The following is a 19478-nucleotide window of genomic DNA, read 5'->3' on the forward strand; positions in this document are numbered from 1 at the left end:
TGACCCTCTTGCCCACCCAAGGCTGTGCTCCACAGTGGGTTTTCATCAACTGTGAGAGGGGACAGTCATGGCCAGTGTATTATCTTCTCTTGGGACTGGGCCAAGCCTTCCCGTCAGCAAGATGGGGGCCTGGCCTACGTGTGAGAAGATCAGGACCAGGGTCTTCTTGCTGCCCCCGCCTCTGCCCCTCTTCCTTCAAGTCTCCCATGTGAGAGTGACAGTGTAGAAGGATCTTCACTCCAGAGGACAAGACAGCACTGTGGACATATCTCTGAACCCACAATGTCACCCAGGCTCAGACCAAACTTCCCTTGTTGGAGAAAGTACACAAGCCAGCAAGTTTGTCCAGCAACTCTTCAGCCTCATGTTAGAAATTCATGCTCTAAGGCCTTCTGAGTCACTCAGCCAAGAAGGGATTGTGCTGTCCAGAGGACCAAAGAGCAGGACCAGCAGCCAAGAACTGTACCGACCTCTCCTCAGCCTCATTCTTATTGCTACAGTAATATTTTTCTGCTTGTATTTGCCAGAGGAAGGGCCCTCTACTGGTAAGGCAGATGAAGCCACTCTGGGCGTCTTGTGTGAAAACCCCCTCAATTGGAGGTGACCTCAGTCTTGTCACCTCCAACTGAGACCGAGGGACGAATGCTTCCCCTCGGTTGGTCCCTGCTCCATGTCCTCTTACCTAAGGTGGAACCACTTCGACAGCTATTAAAAAGATAAGCAACTGCTTCTCATTTAAGCTTCACTTAGGTGTGACTAATTGAGAAGAAAACCCAGCCTCTCTGCAATCCCCTGCAACATTTCCTGGAAACTCCCATGGACGGAGGAGCGGTCTCTAAGAGTCAGGCAGGACTGAGCGACTTCACTTTTACTTTTCACTTTCATGCACTGGAGAAGGAAATGGCAACCCACTCCAGTGTTCTTGCCTGGAGACTCCCAGGGACAGGGGAGCCTGGTGGGCTGCCATCTATGGGGTCGCACAGAGTCCAACACGACTGAAGCGACTTAGCAGCAGCAGCAGCAGCAACATTTCCAGAGCAAGTTTCTCACTGGCTAAGCTCCCCTGTCATCCATCAGAGGCTATCACAGCCCTCCAGGGAGTGTACTTTCACCAAGATATTTTGTGGTGTCACAAGCTTCAGAACCAAGTTTCTGAAAACACCACACTCTTCCTCTCCCCCAAACTCACACCCCTGCCTGGGGCTTCAGATGCAAAGTAACAACAATCATGTTAAGAGATCTTTATTATTCAAAAAATAAATAAGATAATCACAACTTCATTCTGGAAACAATGAGGACTACAGGTAGATACAATAGGTTTCCTTTAAATACAGTCATTTCTCAGGGAGGAGTGTGCAGCCTCAGAGCTGACTTCTCTTCCCCCCACCCCCCACCCCATCAACAGTAGTGGAGACAGGAACAGGGTTGAAATAAGATACTTGATGAGCAACTGCCTGACTCTGTGTGTGTGTGTGTGTATGTAGGAGAGAAAGAGAGGATGAGAATGAGTGTCAGGGTGGCTGGTGGGGGCAGGGTTTTGGTTCTCTACTGCCTTATACTTCCTAAAGTCTGCCCCATCTCCACCAGGGCACCAGGGACCCAGAATCCACCATGATTGAATGTGAGCTGAAGCTCCCCGTTTCCCTTCAGCATCTTCACTGAGAAATCAAATACATCCTCCACTGAAAGACACTGCATGCAAAGAAACAAAACTAAACTTGGCTAATTTTCTGCTGTTTACTCAAATTCGAGCTGTGCATAATGGTGTCTTTTCACAGGACTCTGAATGTCTGTGTCAGTGGGGTTGCTGCTTCAGAATATAAGCTCTTATGGATCAGGGCCTGTTGGGGTTTCCCCTGCCCAGTAATTTACTCATTGCAGCCCTACATGCCTTGGGATGTATAATAAATAGTTATCCGTCAGGAGGATACTAGGGTTATAAATAGGCAGTTCAACGGGGAAGTTGTCTTAACTGCTTTCCTGGATTGTGAAGACCACCAGCATCAGCCCAGCCGCAGCCTGCTGGCTTACACCGTTCAGAGTTTGAGTAAGCCAAATGATGTGAAGCCCGTCCCGTGGCTCACTTGACTTGGATCAGTCACATTGACAAACACCGAAGCACCCGATTGCAATTCAAAGACTCCTCCCAAGTGAATGGATTGCTGCCCGCATGGTTTGGAAGAACTGTGGGTGTTTGCAGCTCTCAGTAAGATTCTCTCTGATCCACTTGGGGACTTCAGGCAGAGGCTGGCTATAAATGGAGCTTGACTCAAAGTTTCCCGATTGGAACAGAAGGTGACTTGGGTGTAGATGTAATAGAATCCTTGTCTTTTCACGGCCAGCTGTTTCCCGTTTTCGAGGGTTACCAGGTTGTTGCTTAGGGTGTAGTATCCTTTGGGGGCCCACTGGAGAACTGTAATGGAGAAGGGGGAAAGCCGTGGTGAGGTTGTGCATACATGATTCAGATTCTCACAGACAATAGAGTTCCATACTGGATACTGGCTTCATACAGGAAGGCAAGTTTGTGGCATCAGGGAGTCTAAAGGACCCCTCCAGCCCTCAGAGACTATGGAGGAGCCACGGCTGACCAACCAGCCTGGGCTGCACTGTTGGACAGAGCTGGGTTCCAATCCAGATCTTATTCAAGCTTGGGCAAGTCAACCTCTCTGAGACTCGCTGTGCAGACTAACTCAAGTAACCGAGCAAAGGGAGTTTCCTTCTCCGCTTAAAAACTCTTAAAGCCAATTGACCCTTGAACTTCAGCCAGTGCGAATGACTTAAAAAATCCCGTGTCATAAATCATGCGTGCCAAAATGCTCAAAGCGTTACTAATATCAACTTTCATATCTTGCTTTCCTTGAATTTTCTAAAGTCAAAGACTTGCTGATCTGTCTCACTCAGCTGCAGCATAGAGCAAAGACAAGACCCCCATTTCTTCCTACCTGATCGGGCTCTTGCAAACCCAATCTGCCTCCCACAGCAACGACTAAAATTAGGCAAGGAAGTATGAAAATAAACCTGTCATTTCACTGTGTGTTTTGATTTCCCATTGTAGTGGGCGCCACCAACTTGAAAGTGCCTGTATTCTTGTGGCTAAGCCAGAGTACCCACCAACAATGTGCCATTTTCTCAGCTGAGATGTTGAGTGGGTTCAAAGTAGTGTGTGCAGCCGATTTCAAATCTCAGCTCCCACAGAGAGCAAGGCTGCGGGGGGTGGGGTGGGGAGAACTGAAAGTACTGATGCGTTTGCTTCCTTGAGCTATTTCTTTTTCACTCCTGCTTGGTGGTCTTAGGCCTATCAGGGTACAAGACGCCACCTGTTCAGTCTCACCCTTCCGTAATCAGGAAAGGCATCATGAAATACTTGACATTGCGTGGGCCTCCAGACCACTCTAGAAAGGCTTCATTATGATGTGTTCACTTTTAGACTATCTGAGAAAACATGAGCAGTTTCCCTATCTTTCTGTCCACAAGGTTTATTGTTATCAAGTCCTTACCTAATTTTTGTCCTTGCTGTAAGAGGTAGGTCAGGATTAGAGCAGCATGACCAAGTAGGTCTGGGAGGTTTGTGGCTGGGGTGGGGTAAGAAATGTGACTCTCTTCTCATCTGATCCTCTGCAAACCTACTGGGCTGCAGACTGTCAACTACATTAGGATCAAGAGCCATCATGGACCTTTTGACAGAATGTGGGAGCACCATGACATCTATCCAAGGCAAGCTATTCTTCTAAGAGGTGTCTCTGTGGCTGGCATCCATCCCATCCAGATGAGAGAGTATCATGTGGATGAACACCCTGGACATGTTGATATGGTTGTGATACTCTCCCCTAAGTGTATTTTCTGAGAAAGGGGTACTGGCAGAATTACGAAACATTGTGGGAGTAAGTGTTATTCAAAAAGGGCTTTATGTTACTCTTCTGACAGCTACAGGGAAGTCAGTTAAGGAATGACACTTTAGATTTGTACAGTGCTTGACAGAATAACTTTCTTCCATATTAGCTGATTTGATGCTCAGAGTCACCTTGTGAAGTAAGTGAGACAGGAAACTGCTGCATAGGTAAAGGGACTTGCCCAAGGTCACCCAGCAAGTGGCAGTCATGGTTCTTAAGCCTCAGTGTTCAAAACCTTTCTATCCAGCGCTCCTACTCCATGATCCGGGATAGCCACCTATGTGTTATGCCCACTGAGAAGCCCAAGCCACCTCAGAGATGAGGCTGTATCTCCTTTCCTCTCTCTTGGTTTCTGTTTCTCTGTGTCTCACACACATGCATATGCATATGCACACGCACGCACACACACACACACACACACACACGCACTGCTTAGAACTCCATTCCAGAGCACTGTGCTGAAATTTTCAAAGACTGCTCTAATGCTCTTGGCCTGCATTTATGTAGATGGGAGATTTTATGCTAATGTGTATATTTCCATCCGTTTATCAGAGGGGCCACATTCTCCAACACCAGTTAGTATGAGGTACAGATTTGGGAAAAAAGATCTGAGGGCTAGAATCATGGCAGAACATATATGGAAAGAAAAATCATTCAGAGTTGAAAAGATTCCAGTATGTCATCTATTGTTACTTCATTGGAAAATCTAACGTCCCGGCACCTATTGATCTTTGCAGAATGATTTTACCTTTAATTTCCCTAAGGTTGGCCCCAAAGAGGTGGGGATTAATCATACAGGGATTGGAAGATGGCAGGAAATACCCCTTGAGGCCCATTTACACACAGTGAAGAGGGGTTAGAATGAGGGATGCTCCCAGTCAAGAGGTCACTACCTGCCACCTCTTCTATGTTGTCAGCATAATGGTCCCTCCACCCAGTAATTCATAATTCAGAATCAGCCACAGAGCAGGAACCTAATGAGTCCATCAGGATTGCTTTCCACTGCCTTTTGTCCCTCTAAGTCCCATCTGTGCATTTGAGCCCACTTTGAAGACAAAGGCAAGCGCATGAGACGTGTCTGGGGAGCTTTGTAAATTGGGCCCCAAAGGAAGAGAGGAGCCTAATCGTTAGGCTGCCCAACTGTAGCCTCCTAGCCTGCCCCTCACTCAGGTGACTGATGTGCAGATGCTTTGGACTTACCAGAGGTTGTTTTACTACTGGCCTCACTGATGACATGTGCCGCTATCTGAGGCTCCTGATCACCTGAAATGAAACCAAAGGCCAACTGTCAGGCCAAAGAAACACGAAACTGGCCACCAAACAATTTAGTCTAGTTCTGCAGCTGAATCATAGAGACTGTACTTAAACAGATTATGTGAAAGGAAGCATAAGATGGCCTGAAATCCCTCCCACAGAGGGCAAAGTTTGTTTCTAAAATCTAAACAATTGATTATTTCCACTGAGCCCAATTCTTCCAAGAGTAGTTCAGTACTTGACTTCGCTTTACATAGATTGACACGGGCTAAAGATAAATGATCCTCTTTAAACACATTTTGAATCTTATTTTTAAGAAAGCTCCCATCCATTGGTCATCTTAGTGAGCCCCAAGGTCATGCCTACACACTTAACTAGTAAGATGCTCACGGTGCCTGATTTGGTCAAGCACTGGCCACAGTATATCTGCCTCCAACCGTTTCTCGTGTAGACTTGCTCCTTAATTAGCTGTGCTGATCTTCTAAGTGCGGACATGATATGGAAGTTCCTTTTTTTCCCCAGTAATGAGCTTGGAGCTGGACATCTTGTAGGTGTCCTATAAATACTGAGTCAAGTTGTGTGACCTAAATGATCAGTTTTGTTAAGTATATCATTTTCTCAAAGGCTGCTAGGCAGCACCCACATGAACTGCGTTCCTCAAATTTCATGGCAATTAACAATTTGGTATCACTCAACATATTTTACAGTCATTCTGAAAGCAAAGCCTTCATGGAAATCAGGCAACCCCTAGCAATCAGACCAACAGTTAAAGCAAGCTCTTTGCCTCAGAGAACAGTATCTGTATCTCTATATGTATGAATGCATTTCTTTGTGTATATTAAATTTGTACAAGCCATACCATCTTTACACTGACTTTGTGATATAGTAGTCTCTCTAACAACACCCATCTACCAACACTCCATTTCTCCTGTACTCAGCTGCTCAGGTCACCCCAGGAATTATTATATTGGTTTTGGGTGCTACGTTCTAATAGGAAAAGGGAAGTCAGTGTGTCCAGAAAAAGAAAGAAAAATCCTGGAAAGGGGGAACAGTGGAAGACACTGAGGAGGTTTATCCTGGAGAAGAAAAGGCTCAGGGCCATGATTGCCATTTTCAACATCTGGACAGCTGCTGTATAGAAGAGGAATTATATACTTTGCTTAGTATGGCCCCAAAGATCAGAAGTCGATTCAGTGAATGGAGATTACAAGAATAAATTTCAACTCCAGAGAAGAAAAGACTTCTCTTGAGTATATAGTAACCTTCTTTTAATTATTAGAGTCATTCAAAGATGGCCCAGGTTGCTTTATGAGCTAGAAGGTGTCTAGGCATGTTTGTTCAGAGGGAAGATGGTTAGTGCTAGTGTGAAGGAGATTCATGACCTGGGAATGGTATGAGATTTGAGGACCGTCAAGAAGTCCCTTCAACTCTGGGATGTTTGAGATGCTCAGACATCAAGAATAGAGCAAAGAACAAGGCTGTCATACTGAATCACTTCTTGATCCCTGAGGTTCTACTGGCTGTGGTTCCCCATGAAAAACTGTCATCATTGAGTGATGAATGGCACCACTACCAAATGCCGACTGTCTGGTCATCTTATCCTCCGTAGGTGGCGCTAGGCTGTATGGTTGCTGTAAAGTGTTGAAAATAATACAATTTCTTCATACTTGGTATTGTCAGCACTAAAGGAGCACAGCCTTCCCTGTAAATATGTCCACACAAATCCTTTCCAAGTAACAGGCACCAAGGAAGATGTTGATTTCGCAGCCATGTTCCTGCTTTATTTCCAGGGCTAAAGGTTCCCTGATTCAGCTTGGCGTTGTTCAATACAATCAGCCTAAAGCTTCCTTTTTGCTTTTAAGTATTCATAGGAATGGTAAAGAGCAACCTACCTTTGTGCATTTCAAAGTTTTTTTCTTTCTTCTTTACTTCTTTGTTTTGCATTATATCCTAAAATAAGAATCATAGCAAAAGGTCATTTTGACAGGAACTCTGGCAGGGCCTTTAGAGAGAGGTTGCATGCATTTGACATCTGTCATTACTCTGTTGTCTGTTTCTGGTCAGGATTATCGTATAGACTCTGAGCTTGTCATTAATTCCATCCTACTGTAATTCAGAGCCCAGGGTTTTGACAGATGAGCTGACAGCCCAGAAAGCCCAGGGGTAGACCTGAGACAGAATTTGGGCTCTGTTATTGTGCCAGGCCAGAGGTTGCCATCCTGACCCCTCCTCTGACCCCAACCTCCCCAGCTCTGAGAGATATCGACAAATAATGCTGAATGAGGAGCTGATTCTTCCTTGGGAACTGGTAGATAGAATGTTAATAAACATAAAAATGATGTGTATCTATTAGAATAAACTTAGTCTGAAACCTCTTAGGAAATGGAAGTAGTAAGTTTGACATTGGGAAGAAATCCCAGACCCTGAAAAGACCCTCAGACATTTTTTAATTTTGTTGTCCATTTCAATGGGCTGAAGAGATTCTCTTGTTGTTGGTTGCCTCATGTGGCCTGTTCTTATTTAGAATAATCTACATAGAAGAAACCTAAGTAATGTCTCAGTGCAGCTGAGATTCCAAGGCAAACACAGTACTTCTTAAGGGGTTGCTTCTCACTAGCAACTGCAGGATGGTTAGAGGCCCTTACGAAAGCTAGCAGAGAGTGTCGTCTACACAGTCTGGAAGGTAGTAAAGGCTGCTGTTGCCATTTTAAAGATACTGAATAAAAGGTCTGGTGGGCTTAACTGGCAGGCATGAGGTCACCCAAGGAGTCTGAGGCTGAAGCCAAGAGTAGAAACTATGAGATCACACTCTGAGGCAGGGCTTAACCCACACCATCACCCTCTGCTCTGAGCACAAAGGAGGAAGGCAATAATATTTTCACATCTTTGGATAATCAAAGGCTTGTGATCCTTCCTGTTCCTGGAGTCAATTTTCCACAGCACCCCTCCTTTTTGTTCCTCCCTTAAAAGGAATTAGTGTTGTTACTACTGAGGGGCTCAGGTGTCAGGTGTGAGAGTATAAGTCATGGAGCCTAATGGGCAACCTGCGCCTCAAAATGCTTGCATGGGGCTCAGAGCTTCAACTTTCCACTTGAGCTCAAGGGTGGTGGCTTGAAAGTGCGGCGACAGGAAAATGTTTGTAAGATAATAAGCCAACAAAAGAGTATTTCGTGTCTTTTCAAAAGATGGAGTGTGATGATCGAAGTCGAGATACTTTTAGACTAGGTGGTTGCCCTGGTGTCAGGGCTTGGCCAACATGAAAATGTGAAGTCAGCAAAGTTTGTCTTTTATGCGTCCGGCCTTGCCTTTCTGTGAACTTTCCCCCAGCCACACACCCCAGAGCCTTCCCCCTTCTCTTGCTTCAATCCCCACCTCAACTGACAGACTTTTTAAAGTTGATTTTAGAAAATCTAGAAGGAGTTATTTCTCTCTTAGTGGGAACTCTATTGGCAGGGCTGGATAGGTTGATCTTTAACTCGAAAAGGAGATGCTCTGACCTTATCAAAGACATCGTGGGCATTGGCCAGCAGACAATCCAGGAACTGATCATTCTAACAGGCAGTTGGGGGGGGGAGGAAGATTTAATGTGAAATTATACTAGTTAAAATGCTGCCTCCATTTACCTAATAGCAACCATGAATCCCATCTTCTGCCCAGAGTGACAGCTCGGTTCTACCTGCCTCAGGAATTAGCTCTTTGTCACTAGAGGCGTTCCAACAGAGATGGAGGGACTGCTGGGTAGAGACTGTGGGGAGAAGCAGCAGCTCTGGGTTGATAATTGGATCTGATGATTTTGAACATCCGTTCCTGAGATTCAAACTTTAGGTTGCTCTGGAGTAGTCAGATTGTGACCCAGAAGGGAAGCCTGTTAACATTAGCTAAGAATACAAATGATCTAATTTGGGGTTATTTTGTTGTTGGCCTGTTGGGTTAAAAAAAAGAAGTCTAAAATATTTTGTTTTAGAATGAGAAGTTTCATGGCATGGATATTGGAGTGGGGTCAGTCATTGGAAGAGGAGGGGGAGCTGGAGTATTTTGGGTCCGACTGTCGTGGGCATCGGAGGTGCAGATGACATTGACTCGGATTCTACCCCACAGCAGTGGAGGCAAGAGGCTTCCTCTGTTTCACAGGAGGCACTCTGGTGGACATGCCTGGGAAGGTCTGCCTTTTCAGAATATGAAACTCGGGAGCTGCCATTTTTTTCATGCAAGTATAAGCAGAGAGACCAAACTGACTTTTTCATTGCTTTTCTCCTGGTAGCTGATTTGGGAAGCTTTGCATATCTGACCGGAAATATAGCCATGAGATATTGGAATACAACAGTAAACTCTCAGTAAGAGGGAGGGAAGAAACCAACAACCATTCTCAATGCCTTTGGGGGAACTGGCGGCTGATCTGAGAATTATAGAATGTCGAAGCTGGTAGTGCCTGGCGGAACATCTCAGCCCTCTCATAGGATAACTGAGAAAAATGAGGCCCAGAGAGGTGAAGTCATTTGCTCAAGATCACACAGTCAAGCACATTTAATATGCTAAGCATTGATCTCAAAGTGGATTTATTCACGTTTAAATTTGCAACACCTTCCAATATTCTGTAATACTGGCCAGAAGCCTCAAGGAACCAGAGAAGCTCAAATCATTTCCAAGCCTTGCATGTAAAGAGTTAGGAGTCTTCCTCTAAAACCTGTACTCCTGTGGAGAACCTAAAAGCCAGCCACAGATTTGAGCTGCATTCTGATTTCCATAGGTGACTCAGGGATAAGCTCCCAGAGTCCTCACTACTGGATTAAATGATATACCAGGGACAGTATAGGAGGACAGGAAAAAGCTCAGAAATAAGATCTCGGGCCCTTCCACTCCTGGGTTAAATGACACATTATCTGTATCTGAGAACTCCTGTTGGTTTCTCTAGCTACCCACCCACCTGGCACAGCACTGTCCTCAGCCTGGATGTGGCCTCCTACTCACAACCCCCAAGTCCCCTGAGGGCCCAAGATGTTTAACTTTGTTCTGAGGGGGAAACAGGCACAACGATTTCTAGATGCTGTTCTGGAGAAAGAGCTCCTAGACCCCTTGTCTACGACGATGGGATTAATATTGTAGGCACATCCTCAGTAAACTGTCCCAAAACTCTTGCTTTAGGTACCCATCATAGGTCACTGATGGAGAAGGAAGTGGCCACCCACTCCAGTATTCCACCTGGGAAATCCCATGAACAGAGGAGCCTGGTGGGCTACAGCCCATAGGGTCACAAAGAGTCGGACACAACCTAGCGACTAAACAACAACAACATGAACCACTGCAGTGACTTAATGCTGGGCACCAGTCTGTTGGGCAAGACAACTTCAAACTCTCTGCCTTGGGTCTTGATTGGCCGTAGAGCAGACTGGCTCCATGAGCAGAGGGTATTCTATGGAGTCTGGTTCGAGTGGCACTGAGACAGTCCATCACCCATTGCCCACACCTCTCCTCACAGTAAAAGGAAAAGATCTTACTTACGTGGTACCTGAAATTCCATCATGAGAGAAGCAAAGCGTTCCTTCACATGTTAAGAGTCTATCAGTGCTCACAAGTCCCCATCACCCCCAGTGAAGGCAAACCCTTAACTGGTGGCCTGCCAACACTGCAGTGGCCAGTGTTTAGTGCTTCCCTGGGAAATGGGGACCAGACCCTGGGTCCTCAGTGGGAAGGCACTAAGATTTGGATGGAAAGATAAGAAAATGCAAAAAGCAAGGTGGTGGACTTCATCCTTTCCCCCCGAGGCATCTGCCTGTCTGAGCTCGCATGCATATGTGAATGTGCCCAGGAAAGTGTGTATTTTCTCCAGAGAGCCTTTTTTGTTCTTCTTAAGGGCATTCCTATGAGCAAGCACACTTTAAACTTTCCTTTCCCTTTTAACCATAGGGTTTTGGCTTCAATTTTGCTTTTTCATATACACACCCATATACACGTGTGTACATATGTATGTCTACCTGTATCTATAGCATATACCTGACACATGTTTAAACTTTTACATGGTTAGGTTTTAGTTTACCAACCTAGCAGGTTCCCCCCTCCAAAACTTTTCAATGATATTTTTCCCAACGACTGAGGTCCTTACCTTGACCAAGTCTTCAAACCGGCTTCTAATTTCCTCACAGTTCAGTAAGGATAAGGACCCCTCTCCTTTATTGCATCTCTGTATCGTTTTCATGAACACAAAATCTTCATGAAGATTCCTTTCGTCTTCTATCTATTTTTGAAATGACAGGGACATGAGAAATTGTAATTTTGAAGAAGGCAGCTAATGATGTCTGCCTCTACAATCACTTCCATGGCCTCAGCAACACAAGGAGGGCTTTGCGAATATAAATGGGGAATGATAACACATTAGTACACTGGACTGGTGCTTCCCAGGTGGCTCAATGATAAAGAATCCGCCTCCCAATGCAGGAGACGCAGGTTCAATCCCTGGGTGGGGAAGATCCCTTGAAAGGAAATGACAACCCACTCCAGTATTCTTAGTGGAAAAATCCCATGGACAGAGGAGCCTGGCAGGCTACAGTCCATGGGTCGCAAAGAGTCAGACACTACTTAGCGACTAAGCAATGATACTGAATTAGTGATATTTAGTATTAGCAGTTTAAAAAATCTACAAAAGCCAGCAAAGAAAATGTGATGTTGCCTGAAACACTAGGTAGAAATCATAGCTATTCTAATGAAATTTCATCACAAATTGTACATTTTTCCATGTATATTAGCAGCAACATTCTTTAATGGTCATATTTCCCATTGCTTCAATAACGATAGGTCATTATAAACACAATCTATAAAATAGTTTTCTGGTGAGCTAATTTGCCCACTTAGTTTTAACATTTGTGATCCAGTGCTTTATAAAAAGAGGGGGATTTGCAATGCGTGTCAATTACTCAAAGTCTAATTACATCTCTCTCTTTTTAACTTTAGTATTTGCAAAAAGCATTTACATTTTTAAAGAAATCATCTTTCATTCCAAAAGTTGAGATATTTTATTTTCTGATGTCCTAAAATAATTAAATGTATGGAAGTCACTTGGTTACAAATTCTGTGCCATTTTCTTGTATTCATATTGCAGTTTTAGATTCAAAACAAGGTCCAGTTAGCCAGCAGCTTTCACTGTCATTAAGAGAACACCCAAGTTCCAGGGTAAATTTGAGTCTCTGTGTGTGTATGTGTTAGTCGCTCAGTAGTGTCTGACTCTTTGCGACCCCATGGACTGTAGCCCACCAGGCTCCTCTCTCCATGGAATTCTCCAGGCAAGAACACTAGAGTGGGTTGCCATTCCCTTCTCCCGAGGATCTTCCCCACCCAGGGATCTACCCAGGTCAATATTTCCCCTATTGAGGGTAGGGGAAATATTTGATTGGCAGGGCATTTGATTAGCAGAGCCCACCAGCCCACGAACAAACAACCAGACACAGAATCCCACTCTTTTCTCAGCAGTGAAACCTAAAATTTGTAGTAACCCAGTGAATTGCCTCAATTCTGCCTGCCCCACCTTATCCTGCTAGAAAATCTTATGGTCGTAATTCAAGGTTGGCGGCTCAATAAAGACCCCTTGCACATCCCTGAGAAAACACAGTCTCCAGATGCTGTGAATCCACAATTCCCACATCCAGACCAGACAAATAATTGATAAAATTTCTCTTTTTCATCCATGATTGATATTTTGTCAACACAGCCAATAATGCTTGTCACTGGAGAGGAGTAAACACATGGAAACAGAATAAATCCTAATGGTAACATTTTCTTAAGAATGTAGAGCAACCTACTAACTTACTCCACTCTTCTGTTCTACAAGTCTGGCTATTCAAGAATGCACAACATCTCAGAGAGAAACTGAGCAGCTTACAACTACAATCAGCATTTGAGAATTATACAGAGACCACCACTTCCACTAAAAGTTGCAAATTGGGGACTTCTCTATGCCTATGTTAACCCGAAGCACTATGAATTTTCAGGTCAAATTGATGCTTTCCTTCTCTAGTTGAAAATTTAGAAGAAAAATAGTTGTCTCCATCAGAAAAAAAAAAAAAAGTTTACTTTTTAAACAAAACATAAACAAATCATTATAGCTAATGTCTCCACAGTGCTTATTTTGTGCCTGGTTCTGGTCTTAGCTTGAATTTAATCTATGAGATGAGTACCATTATCATCCCCATTTCTCAGATGTGGAAACTGAGGCATAGAAATGTAAAATAACTTGCCCGGATCGGAAAACGAGTAGGGGATTGAGTCAAGATTTGAACCCAGCAGTCTAACTCCAGAGTCAAGGGTCTTGACCAGAGAAAAGAATAGAATATCTCACTAACTAGACCACAACCACTATGCGACGAGACCATTTATCTATTTGGGTTCTTAACATTGTCCATCATTTGGGTAGCACTAAATCCAACCAACCCACACATCAATAAGAACCCTAAATTTAGTTAATGAAGACCCATGGTTCATCTTACCTTGTCCAATCTTCTGTGAAGATACACAGCAAAAAGGGCTGACCCAATCATCTGGGTGATAAGAAAAACTGTAAGTAAATACATAAAAATTTTCATACTGACAGGTGGTCCAGTGGCCACGGAGCGGGGAGAAGGTTGACTGTATGTTTCGATCATGCTGCGTTAGAGTTGAAATGATGTCTTCTGACTGAGAAGGTGGCAGAGGCAGCATGAGAAGACTGTCAAAGTGGCCACCTTACTCAGGATTAGTTAAGAGCGCACAATCGTCGCAGCCCACACTTCCTGGAAAATGTGCTTCGCAGTCTTCTCTCCCAGCAAAAAAGTTACGTAAAGGTTTTTTGTTTTTTTTTAACCTACCCATATCATTCACTTCCAGGCTTTCCCTTTCATTAGTAAAGAAGAAATAAGTTTCTTCTTCCATATATTCATTCTTGCCTTGAAATGTCATAGACTCCTTAACAGACAATGGCAGTATTTTCCTATCACTGTCTAACGTATGGGGTTCACCAGTTTCAAGGAAAGTGACAGATGAATCCACCAGCAATAGGCTTATTTCAATTTCAATCTTACTAATATAAAGCGGGAACCTGATAGATGGAGAAAGAAAGAAACACCAACGAAAGTTTGGATTGATTTTATGACTGGCTTGCTGCTGGCTCCTTAAGATTTCTTTCGTCTTTAAACCCAACAAAATCCCTGTGGCATTTCAAGTCAAGTCTACACAGCATAAAGCAAAAAGGAGTGCTAACAATTAGTAGAGAAAATTTAACTGGAAAGATAATTCAAGAAAAATACACTTCTTAATGAGAACCTACTGTATAGCACAGGGAATCCTATTCAGTGCTCTGTGGTGACCTACAAGGAAGAAAACCCAAAAAACATGATTATATATATATATTTATATATATATATATATATATAGTGTGTGTGTGTGTGTGTGTGTGTGTGTATGTCTGTACACTTTGCTGTACAACAGAAACTAGCACGATATTGTAAGGCAATTATACACCAATAAAAAAAATAAAAGAAAAATACACTTCTCCAAGGCCAAGAGAAGTAGAGCCTTGAGTAATTCAGGCCAAAATTCTGGAATTGAGATTAAAGTAGGAATATTAGGTTGATTTAGCCAAGTTGCCTATCTACGCTGCTCCAATTCATCAGATAACTGTTGATGCTGATCTGTCAGTTTGGAATAGGGAAACTGGGCTGCAGTTAAGAGACCTGAATTCTAGATCTTGGGGTAGCAATGAATTGCTGTGAACCTCCAGCAAATCTCTCCCTCTACAGATCTCAGTTACCTCCTACCCAAAGGGGCAATTGTACCTCCTTTGCCTGTCCTCTAGGTTGTTGAGAAATCAAGTAAAGATGTGCCTGAAAAATCTTTGAAACAAGCAATAGCAAATCACTCTCATCTGAAGTTTTTTGGTATTTGTTCAGCCTATGAGGAGTTTTCCAAATGATTGCCAACTCCTTACATACTAGTAAACAGCAAACAAACAACAATAGCTTCAAAAACACCCAATGTTTTGACAGCGATCTGAATTATTGAAGTGTGTAGAATTACCCATTTCTGAATGGCTTCTGATGGTCTTATCAGATTGCCTTTGAAATAAAAACAGCTGTGGAAATCCCTACCCTACATCCCAACTTTTTCTAGAACCATGATAAGATTGCTTTTGTGATTCCTATAAAATTGTTTTGAGAGACAAATAGAAAATGTAACAAACTCCTCTGCTAGGCATGCTATCTGCATAGTTACCACCTGCTCTCTTCCCCTCCCACGCCCTAGCATCCTGTCCTGGGCCCAGATCTCACTACATCTGCCAAGTAGGTGGCTTCAATGCATGTGATAAACTTTGATCAGTCAAATCAGAGGCTTCGGTTCTTAGACAAGGAACCTTAGTTCCACTAAAGGAAAATTATCACGAGAGCTAAAAGGGGCTCGAGGACATCTCCAGGGCCAGTTTCATGCGATGACAGCATGCCAGAGTTGCAAGGACCCTGTGACCATCAGCTCAGCCAAGCTCCGAGGGTGGCACGTTTATTCCTGGGACAAACTTCAAGAGAAAATTGTTGTCCTGTCTCCCTGCCTACACTTCCTGACTTCTGCTCATAACATTCCCCTGAAACTGCTTCCACTATTCCCAACACAATGGTTTGAGTTGAATACTTTGTAGGGTTAATTTTTAGTGACCTTTCCAGTAGTCTGTTGACCTGTTTTTTGTTGGCATCCTTCTAAATCTCTCCCCTCTTGCCTCCTCTTCGTGTGCTTCCTTTTCCCCTTGTACCCCTTAAAACTTTGGCATTTCCCATCCTCATGCTCCTCCCACCCCTCCCCTCTTCTTATTCTATATGTTTACCTGGGATGACTGCCATCCATTTTCATGATTTTCACTATTACTTTCATTGTGATAAACCCCAGATGTATACCTGAACCCTGAACTGAAGATTTTTAAGTGCAGGTAACTCTGAGTCGAAGGTATCTCCACTTGGACACCCCAAAGCCACCCTGCATCTGCCAGGACCCCAAATTAACTCATCCCGCCACTCCACTTCCTATCCAGACTTGTTTTCCCTCCAGGCTCTCCCCATTTCAGTGACTGGTACTACTATACTCACCTAGTTGTCCAAGACCTAGGAGCCATCCAGGATTCCTTCCTCTGTCTTGCCCAGGTTACTTCTCTATCCCAGTGGCTTCCTCATCCCCAAAAGCTTCTTGATTATCACCATGACTCCTTTCTAGTCTCCAGGGAAACATCCTAGTCCAGGGCCACATTCCCTCTCTCCTAGATTGATTATCTTGTTGCCTTTCTAGCCCCACCCCATCCATCTTCCAGAAGAATGTTAACTCTGAATCTTGTCACTGACCATGTTATCCAATATATTTTTACACTCCTACAACTCTGCGTTGGACCCAGGGAAGCAGATTGACAGTTTCCTGGCATATTCGTCATGAATGGGATTAGCTCCAAATAGCCTGATAGTCCTTTAATCCTTGAAGTACCCTCTTTCTCCCATTCTTCCTCTGCCTGGTCCTCTAGATTACTGTAACTTGCATGCGTGCTCAGTCGCTCAGTCATGTCCGACTCTTTGTGACCCCATGGACTGTAACCCACCAGGCTCCTTTGTCCATGGGGTTCTCCAGGCAAGAATACTGGAGTGGGTTCCCATGCCCTCCTCCAGGGGGTCTTCCCGACCCAGGGATTGAACCTGTGTCTCCTGTGTCTCCTGCACTGCAGGCGGATTCTTTACTACTGAGCCACTAGGGAAGCCCCCAGATTACTGTAACATTGGCTACCTTTCCAGCTTCCACATTTTAGTTCTATTTTCTGATTCTCTGTCAGATGTCCTTTGTCTAAGGACCTCCCATACCTGTCTCTCCCCTGACAAGGAGTGGACTGGCCTTGATATTGGGACCCCTTTAAAAATTTCAGTTGCTTACTGCATCCAGAAGTACTTTTTAAACTAGATTACCAAGAAATCTATAGACCTGGGGAGTACAGGAAAGTGCCTTTAGCTAAAGTCAAATATTGACCATCTTTTTCTTAGTTTACAGAAAGAATCAAGTTAATGGATTGAATTGTTTCATTTTTCAGTTTTTCTTGCCTAAAATTTTCTGAAATTTCTGTCACCTTTCTCTTCTTTCCTTCTTGCTGGTGATTGATCTGCAATAAACAAACATCAAGGGAAAAACTCAAAAAAAAAACAAAAAAACAATGGATCTCATGTATTCTGATGTGACTATGCTTGTGGTTGTGATTTTATATTGATAACCTAGAACACAGTCAGAGTTTCTGCTAGGAAAGTTATTTCCAGTACATAAGAAAGAGTTAAATATATCAGCGTTTTGTTTGTTTTACAAAGGGCCTCTCAAGGACTCTTTTCCCTGAATATGTCTGTAAAACCCTAGCCTAGAGGATAGTGTTTCCGTTGTAAGCATAGCATAAGTTCTGACCCCTGCCCACCTTTCTGTCTTCATCCTCCACAACTCACTCATGCTCAACCCTGAGCATCACCCATGTCCTGCTGAGTTTATTTCCCTAAACATATTGTTTGTTCAAGCTGTCCACATGAATATCATGAGTGCATCCATGCGTAGTCACTCAGTAGTGTTCAACCCTTTGTGACCCCATGGACTGTAGCCCTCCAGGCTTCTCTGTCCATGGGGATTCTCCGGGCAAAAATACTCGAGTAGGTTGCCATGCCCTCCTCCAGGGGAATCTTCCCAACCCAGGGATCCAGTTCGCATCTCCTGAATTGCAGGCCAATTCTTTACCCACTGAGCCACCAGGAAAGCTCATGACTCCTTCCGTTTTTATTCACTAATGTTGAAGAAATACTCACTCTGTGAAATGAGCCCTCTCCACTGATAAAATGCCATCTTCTGTGCTTAATCAATCATAGAGTTTGACATATTGCATCACAATTGACTTGTCTGATTTCTCTACCATTAGCTTTTAGAGGAAAGACGATTAAAAAGCAAATCTCAGAATCCTTGCATCCTGATACATTGTAAGGAATTAGTAAATTTTTATCAAATTACTAAATTTTCTTTTCAGGGGATAGAAGGGAAAGTGTGCTGCTGCTGCTGCTGCTGCTAAGTCGCTTCAGTCGTGTCCGACTCTGTACGACCCCATAGACGGCAGCCCACCAGGCTCCCCTGTCCCTGGGATTCTCCAGGCAAGAACACTGGAGTGGGTTGCCATTTCCATCTCCAATGCATGAAAGTGAAAAGTCAAAGTGAAGTCGCTAAGTCATGCCCGACTCTTAGCGACCCCATGGACTTCAGCCTACCAGGCTCCTCTGTCCATGGGATTTTCCAGGCAAGAGTACTGGAGTGGGGTGCCATTGCCTTCTCTGAGAAGGGAAAGTGTAAAACTTTCTAATCTGGTAGTACAGCACTGGCGAGGCCCTCTGGTGATAGACATCACAATGCATTTGTTTTCTGTTTTCTTCTATTCCTTTATCTCTCTTTCCTCTAGGATCAGTTTCATTTTCTTTATTTTGGTCCTTCTGTTTTATGTTGACAGTTTTCCTCCAATGTCTGATGACCTTAGTTGTCTGGTCATGTTTATGAATCTGTTCGCTTTTATGGTTGGATGGCATGGGTTTCCTCTACAATTGTGTTGATCTGCTTCCCCCATGAACCTCTCTCTGCAATGGGAGAGCTGACTGTGTGTTCTGTTTAAGTGGGTAGGGCTTGTCAACAGGCAGTCTTCCCTTTAGGTTATGTGGGTGGAGAGGTAGAAAGGCTGGGACCCCCACAACTGATAAAGAAGGGCTTTTCTCTGGGGGTAGAGCCCTTTAGAGGGTTTCACTTTTGACTGAGGTTGGTTTCCTTTTTCCTATCCATTGGAGAGGTCTCAGGGCCCTCCCTAGGCTTTAGCCTGAGGGCAAAGGCCCAGTATTGCTGCTGACAAAGGATCCATGGGGGGAGGGAGAGAGGAAGAAAGGGGTCACTTGTCCTAGCTGTTCCACTCTAGCACTTTAAAAACAAATATTTATTTATTCATTTATTCCACTGTATTCTTTTTATTTTTTATTGTAATTAACTTATTTATCTTAATATTGAGGCTGCTGCTAAGTCACTTCAGTCGTGTCCGACTCTGTGCGACCCCATAGACGGCAGCCCACCAGGCTCCCCCGTCCCTGGGATTCTCCAGGCAAGAACACTGGAGTGGGTTGCCATTTCCTACTTTAAAATATTGTAGTGGTTTTTGCCATACATTGACATGAATCAGCCATGGGTGTACATGTGTCCCCCATCCTGAACCCCCTCCCACCTCCCTCCGCATCCCATCCCTCAGGGTTGTCCCAGTGCACTGGCTTTGAGTGCCCTGTTTCATGCATCGAACTTGGA

General features: G+C 44.1%; 1 protein-coding gene across 1 annotated transcript; it reads right to left on the reverse strand.

The window, feature by feature from the left end:
* Positions 1-1226: 1226 nt before the first annotated feature.
* On the reverse strand, positions 1227-13898 carry CD40LG (CD40 ligand). Its single transcript, XM_086389124.1, has 5 exons — positions 13619-13898; positions 11245-11376; positions 7037-7094; positions 5091-5153; positions 1227-2413 (listed from the first exon to the last, which is right to left on the reverse strand). The coding sequence occupies exons 1-5, from the start codon at positions 13772-13774 to the stop codon at positions 2037-2039; spliced, it is 786 nt and encodes a 261-aa protein (XP_086245250.1). The 5' UTR covers positions 13775-13898; the 3' UTR covers positions 1227-2036.
* Between the last annotated feature and the right edge of the window lie 5580 nt (positions 13899-19478).

Source organism: Bos grunniens, chromosome X, assembly GCF_055505025.1.
Source record: "Bos grunniens cultivar Pamir isolate PY7600 chromosome X, Bosgru_T2T1.0, whole genome shotgun sequence".
Lineage (NCBI taxonomy): Eukaryota > Metazoa > Chordata > Mammalia > Artiodactyla > Bovidae > Bos > Bos grunniens.

What these genes read in the sequence shown, in the direction of transcription:
- CD40LG (XM_086389124.1), bottom strand. Translation starts at nt 13,774, where the DNA reads ATGATCGAAACATACAGTCAACCTTCTCCCCGCTCCGTGGCCACTGGA. An exon ending in TTCACAGAAGATTGGACAAG is followed by an intron (nt 11,377 to 13,618) that starts GTAAGATGAACC and finishes TTTCAAAAATAG; the next exon opens with ATAGAAGACGAAAGGAATCT. An exon ending in GGTTTGAAGACTTGGTCAAG is followed by an intron (nt 7,095 to 11,244) that starts GTAAGGACCTCA and finishes TTCTTATTTTAG; the next exon opens with GATATAATGCAAAACAAAGA.